Genomic DNA, 7,032 nt, shown 5'->3' on the forward strand with positions numbered 1-7,032 from the left:
AATTGGTTGTCAGAACAATTATATTGTAAGGGCATAGTGTTGGTTGCTCAAGAGCTCACATATTCAATTTTTTTTTGATAAAAATAGTGAAAATGAGGATGTCAAGGGGATGTATGAGTATACCACTAGAGATAGAATTAGGAACGAAGATATTTGAGATAAAGTGGAAATGACCTTCACAGTGGACAAAATGACAAAGACGGGATTGAGCTAGTTCAAACATATAAAGAGGTAATGCACAAATACTTTAGGGAGACGTGAGAGGTTAACTATGGATAGTATGAGAAGAGGTATAGAAATAGGCGAAAAGTAAAAAATTGATTAGATAGAACATGACATACTTGTAATATACGGAAGACATGACCTTAAATAGGTTTCTTCAGTGTTGTATTTCCTTACAATACTTGATATTGATATGATTTACTTGAGTCGAGGATCAATACAAAATTGTCTTTCTACTTTCACAATAGTATGATAAGCCTGAATACACATTACTCTTCCAGACCCCACTTATCGAATTAAAGTAGTATATGATAATTCCCGTTCTTATTATTTAGTTGGAACTTGGGTGGGTCCGACTGGAAAAAATTGGTAAACATCACGTGGATTGACCCGTTCATCCCAACCAAGAGAAGGGTCAAAATTAACAAGTGCAAGCACTGAAGAAAAATAGAAGCACATATTTTCTCCTCCATAGCAGCGAGAGACTTGCAGCTTTCATACTATGTCGACTTCTCAAGTGAGTTTTTTTCAGCTGAATTTGGTTATCTGGTTGTTTCATACTATTTTTGTGTAAAATTTGGTGTTATGGATCGAAGATTTATAACTGTTTGAACTCAGGATGCTTCTATCACTATCACTAGACTCTTTACTATGGATGTTACGTTCTCTGTGATAAATTCTAAAACTACTGATAAAATCATGAATACAAATTTATTGTTAGTAGAGTTACTTCCACTTGTTTGACTGATTGAGTTATTCCTAAAGGTTTTATGTGCGCCTCTTTCTCCTGTAGGCAATTAAAAGCAAAAACGTTGGGTACACTCATTTTGTATCACTTCCATTGACCTTACCGGATGAAATGGTCACCAAGCTCAACAACTTTAAGAATTCAGCTCTTCAAACTAATAAAGTTAATTCAGATGAAAATTCTTATTTCTGCATTTTCTTCTTATGTTCAATTTAGCCCGGGGGCTCATTGCTTTCTTCATTATGTCATAATTTCTGACAAAATTGACAAATGTTTTTCGATTCAACAGGTTTGGGAATTGACAAGTCCATTTTTATTAAGCCAAATACATTACACTTGACTGTGCAAATGCTGAAGCTTTGGAATACTGATCGAATTGAAGCTGCTGCTGACGTTTTGCGGGTAAAAGTTTATACTTAGATGGCCATTTTATTCCTTTTGTAATATATTTTTCGTTCTCTAACTTTTCGTAATATTTAAATTGCTTTTCATTGTCCTTCCAGAGGGTCTCACCAAAAGTAATGGATGCTTTGGAGCGACGACCTGTGTATATAAGACTGAAGGGATTGGTAAGTCTTTATCCAAGTTATGCAATTATAGGCTTCTGTAAATTTTCAACTCTGAAACAAACAAAGGGAATTATGTATTAGAGCCTTCAACCATGTCATTAGTAGCAATGTTGACAAACTTGGAATTACACAATGCAATTGAACAAAATGATTTAGTACTGCAAAAAGAATCTAAATAGTGATTTTATTTGCCTTTTCATGTGACTCCAATCTCTTTTTGTGAATGCTTCTTCGATTGGTTGTTCCCTGTGTGTATTAGGAAGAGAGACTGCTATCATGTAGATGTTTCGAGGTTGTTGCTTATAATGAGATTTGACAAAGGCATAACTTTTCTTGGCTGGAACTCAGATTTGTTCTGATTCTGCAGGAATGCATGCCAGATAGAGGTACTCCACCAAAAGCTTATGTTGTACATGCTCCTCTGGAAGTAATTGGTGGTATAGACAGACTTAAACGTGCTTGTCGTATCCACAATATCTGGCATGTTCTTCCCTTACTCTTGCCACTATTTTAATTTCTCTGCTATTTTAAAGGAATTTAGTACCTGTTTAAGTGTATTTGTTATACCTTAGCTTTTCTAGGGGTGATAATAGATGCGTTCATTGAAGCTGGTCTTGTTCTTGAAAAGGATGCAAACCGTGGGTTACTGGTATAGCTCTCAATGTGTTAATTCTTTATTCTGGTTAATTTTGTTGGCAATTTCTTTATTGTTTGTCCATTAAGGCTATCTCTTTGACCATTCAATCTAGTGCTGCTACGTCCTTGCTTTTCATTTACCATGTAAAAGCAACTTATTCATCACAATCAAGGGTCTATAATGCTCCCCCGGGCTTTGGGTCTATGGTACAAAAGCCTGTTATTTAAGTGGAGAAGGGCAAACAGGAGGGCCTGTAACCCACCGAGTTCCCTCGGGGATTTCTTGGCTATAAAATAACTACAGCCAGAAATGGTTCGAGCCTGTTTTGAAAAGGGAAGTAGATTTACTCACTACCAAGAATCAATATGGCTGCAACCATTTTATTTTTGATACCTTTGGAATTTGGCTTTTTCGATTCTCACCTCCTGCCTTCCAACTATATGCATGGACTTATTTCTTCAGTTCCATTTTGCATGCTGTAACTTTCTTGTGGTGTCATTTGTTTTTGTTCTGGTATCAAACATTAAATACTTGAACATTATGCCTCAGCTTATTCAAGTATATATTTTATCGTCTCTGGTGGTTTTTTTTTTTTTCCTCTTACCATGAAACTCTCCTGGTGGAAATTCCTAAATTTGTCTTCTAATACAGTTGCATGCCACACTAATGAATGCGGGAAATAGTAAAAGGTGACGTTTTTTATTCTTTCATTGTGTCTAGTCTATTCTCTGCTTAAAGTCTATTATGTTTCTACCAGTTGCATAACTATCTTTGTTATTAAGGTTGCACTGACTTACTATTTTGTAAATTGTAGCAGTAAAACATCAGGAAAAACTGAGCCCTTTGATGCACGAACAATTTTTGCTCAATATGGCTCAGAAGAGTGGGGAGAGTGTTATATCCGTGAAGCTCATCTTTCACAAAGGTTTGTCTACGATGGCAATGGTTATTTCCATTGTTGTGCTTCCATCCCATTTCCTGAAGAAAAGCAGGGTGCGTTTCCTATGATGAAAAACTTTTTTCAGAAAATGTTTTCTACGGCAAAATAAGTGATTATCTCACATTTTCTGGTGTGTGTCAATTGTAGTTCATATATGCTTATATAATAAATTGTTTGATGGGCCGATGACATTATATACAGTTTCTTAATTAGTTAGTACTTATTTGGACGCTATCTACTGCTTTTCGGATGGTTGTTACTCCCATGTATTCTGTTGTACTAGCTTAAATACAACATAAGTATATTGTCTTGCATGATTAAATTTGTTATGTAACAACTATGCAACAAGTAGTATGATGTTGTTCGATTCAATTGTTATATGTTACTCTTTTCCATCATGTCATTACTAATTATTTCATAGTCCTATTTGTTTCTTTTACTCGTCTTGCTACTGAACTCTTACTCGATATATACTGTATTGGACACCAACCCCTCGGATTTCTAGTTTGTCTATCTTTTTGTTTCTATTTCTTTTTGGAGTAATTTCCCTAGATAGTCACCCATGTTTGAGAAATTATCTAGTAATATCACTTATGTTTGTTATAGGACCACAATATCACCCAACTTTACATATTTTCATCAAAATATACTTGACACAAAAAAATAATTGTTCTCTCTCCTGTTGGGATGCCATGCACTACAATCAAAACAACTTTTAGCGGCAATAAATAAACACATTAATAAAGAGTGTTAAAGCCTTTGCCGGCATTAGTTAAGTGTTATTAGATTCAATGTTGCTAAAGGTTTTAGGGACATATACAAATAGTGTTAATTGCCGCTAAAAATACATATTTAGTGGCAATTGAGCTATTACCGTTAATTAATTGCCGCTAAAGATCATTTTTGATGTAGTGATGTCACATTTTCATTTTTTCTTAAAAAATTTAACTTTTTAAAATAACTCATATGTTATATTCATTAAAAAAAGTCTTAATTATTTACCATTTTTAGTTTTTACTTTAGCATATCAAGAGAGAGACATTTTTTTTCTATTATTACATTTAACATTAATTATTTTTCTAAATTATTTCTTAAATCATTCCTTCTCTTATTTCTTAAAGAATATGCAAAGTGCACACTTTTAATGAGATTTCATGTCATATTATTTTTTTTTAATAATATTTTTTAATTGTTTTAAACTGGAAAATTTAGTTTCTACTTCTTCCGTCCATCTTTACATCTTTACTTGTTCAGTATTAATTTGACATATCTCTTGAGAAATAATAAAGATAATTTTACTATATCAATCTTTTAAAATAATAAATTTTATATTTTAAAAAAGAGCAACTTTCACATATAGCAAACACAACATTCATATTTGTATGTTATGGCAAACTTTGCATAATTGCGCTCCATAGCAAACATAAATATGTATATATCGCTATACATATACAAAAGAAAGCAGTTGTATAATCTGTTTTGATATACATATACAAAAAGATCAATTGTATAAAGTGAGAGAGACGAGTGAGCAAGCGAGATCTGGGAGAGTGGCGAGTGAGATCTGGGGGAGGGGAGAGAGGAGAACGAAAATATATGTATATATACAATTTTCACGCATTTTATACATTTGCGTTTTTGTATAAAGCGAGAGAGCGAGATCTGGGAGAGTGGCGAGCGAGATCTAGGAGAGGGGAGAGAGAGGAACGAAAATAAATGTATATATACAATTTTCTCTCGCTTTATACAAACACAAACGCATTTTATACAATTTGCGGTTTTTGTATAAAGTGAGAGAGCGAGATCTGGGAGAGTGGAGAGAGGGGAACGAAAATATATGTATATATACAATTTTCTCTCCCTTTATACAAACACAAATGCACTTTATACACTTGCGTTTGTATAAAAAATGAGAGAGACGAGGGAGAGAACGAGAGTGGCGAGTGAGATTAACCAGGAGAGAGGTTAAATAACAATAGTTTACTACGGGGTACAATTAAATCAAACTATATTTATAGCATTTAATTTGAATTAATAGTTTGCTATTATATACAATTTTCCCTTTAAAAAATGCATTGGCAAATGACTATAATTAATAACAAGAGTGGATTAGGAATTAAGTGATAAATTATCACTTGATTTTCTAAAGAAAACAAGTAACAAATGAATAATTATTTATAACGTAATGAATAAATAAAAAATGGACGGAGGGAATAGTTGCTAGAAAAAAATCCGTAAAAAGAATTAGTTGATATAATACTCTTGATTTTTTATGAGTACATGAAAATTGTTCTCTAACGTCAAACTTTTTCTTTTTCTTTTGTTCACTTTTACTTGTTTTTAATGTTCACCTTGTGCATTTTATATGAACTTAAAGAATGAATGATTTAAAAAATGATTTAGAATAAATAATTAGTGTTAATCGTAATAACAGAAAATAAATATGAGTTGTTTAAAAATGTTCACTTTGTGTTATGTAATTATTATTTTTACCGAGTATATTATATAGGTTGATTTAAAAAGTTAATCTTTTTAATTAATAGTAAAAGAGGAATAATGTGACATAGGAGAGAGAGAAAAATGTTTTTTTTGTGTCAAGTATATTTTGAGGAAAGTATGCTTAGGTAATATTGTAGTCCTAAAACAAACAAAAGTGATATTATTATGTAATTTCTCAAACATGAATGACTATCTAAGGAAATTACTCTTTCTTTTTGTCATTCTGTACCTCTTTTTTCCCTTTTATGCAACGATACCTTAAAATTTTATTAGGCATAATTTGTGAAAAGAATAGGAAAATGAATGTCTCCAATTATTTTTGTAATTACTTTTATATCTAATACTTGCAACAACTAAGGTTTTTAAAGTAAACTTATTAGTAATGCTATAATATGATACACAGAGAGTAAAGAATACAAATGTTATTGAAAATGATATTATCTATTCAAATTTTGCATCTAGAAATAAAATTCAAGCATTCCATCCACAGAATAATACTCAAGTAACAACCATCCAAATAGTTGTAATGAACTTTCAGATTTATAAATTTTGGTGGAACAATTTAATATTGAATTTAGCTTAATATTATGTCGATTCTAATTGTATGTTATAACAAAATATTATCGGGTTGAGTTACCACTTTGTGCATCATCATTCAAATTTCAAGATGTTAAGAGATACTTGTTTAAATCTATAATTCACTATTTTCTCGACAAGCAATTTGCAAGAATCATTTTGGAATACGTAATTTTGAACTTTTGATCCACTTGTCCCATGGGAGGAACTCTCTGGGCAAAATTTTCTTTACTTTTGATTTTTGAAGGTTTCAAGAGAAATAGTTTTTTTAGCTTTTTATTAAAAAGAACAGATCATTTTAAGTCATTTTTACGAGAGATTTATATTTTATACATAAAAAAATCTGAATTCTATTCTAAATCTGAACTCATTTTTAAGGTGTAAATTTTTTGCTTCTCAGCAATATTGGGCCAAGAGCTGGAAGCCCAATGGTCCTAAATCCCGTTTTGGGCCCATTTTCTTTTTGGGTAAATGGAATTGGCCCATCTAAGATAACTCTGTACTCCATAAATAGCAACATTTCGGGAATTAGGGTTCCCTATCACCATGTTAACGAGAGAGCTTGCAGGTTTCAACATAGGATGAATTTTTTTTTTTTGCATTATTTGTAAATTTGATTGTTGGTTTGTATTTGAATTGCACTAGGAAATAGGATCTGTGGCTGCTAAAGCATGCATATGCCCAGACTCCTAATATATAAAAAGTGCATATACTGATTTTTATAGGGTATCGCTTTGCAGCTAGGAATTATCTCAGGTCTATGCTGCCTGTATCGCCCTTACATTCCATCAATTTTTATTCTTTATTTTTGGTCCTAATATTGTTGAACAAAATGCCTCTG

The 7,032-nt window shown here is 32.1% G+C and overlaps 1 protein-coding gene across 3 annotated transcripts; it reads left to right on the plus strand.

The window, feature by feature from the left end:
* Positions 1 to 608: 608 nt before the first annotated feature.
* LOC125848779 (uncharacterized) lies at positions 609 to 3,514 on the plus strand. Of its 3 annotated transcripts, none has more exons than XM_049528713.1 (8): positions 609 to 739; positions 1,016 to 1,131; positions 1,258 to 1,372; positions 1,474 to 1,539; positions 1,907 to 2,003; positions 2,121 to 2,188; positions 2,828 to 2,865; positions 2,991 to 3,514. In XM_049528713.1, exons 1-8 carry the CDS (start codon positions 725 to 727, stop codon positions 3,223 to 3,225), a joined length of 750 nt encoding a protein of 249 aa, XP_049384670.1. In that variant the 5' UTR covers positions 609 to 724; the 3' UTR covers positions 3,226 to 3,514. The 3 variants fall into 3 exon arrangements, with proteins under 3 accessions (XP_049384670.1, XP_049384672.1, XP_049384671.1); XM_049528715.1 differs by having other exon boundaries at positions 1,907 to 1,925; positions 2,112 to 2,188; XM_049528714.1 differs by having other exon boundaries at positions 610 to 739; positions 2,994 to 3,514.
* The last annotated feature ends 3,518 nt before the right edge of the window (positions 3,515 to 7,032 follow it).

The sequence above is a fragment of the Solanum stenotomum genome, chromosome 12 (assembly GCF_019186545.1).
Source record: "Solanum stenotomum isolate F172 chromosome 12, ASM1918654v1, whole genome shotgun sequence".
NCBI classification, from domain to species: domain Eukaryota; kingdom Viridiplantae; phylum Streptophyta; class Magnoliopsida; order Solanales; family Solanaceae; genus Solanum; species Solanum stenotomum.

What these genes read in the sequence shown, in the direction of transcription:
- LOC125848779 (XM_049528713.1), top strand. An exon ending in CTGCTGCTGACGTTTTGCGG is followed by an intron (nt 1,373 to 1,473) that starts GTAAAAGTTTAT and finishes TTGTCCTTCCAG; the next exon opens with AGGGTCTCACCAAAAGTAAT. An exon ending in ATGCAAACCGTGGGTTACTG is followed by an intron (nt 2,189 to 2,827) that starts GTATAGCTCTCA and finishes CTTCTAATACAG; the next exon opens with TTGCATGCCACACTAATGAA.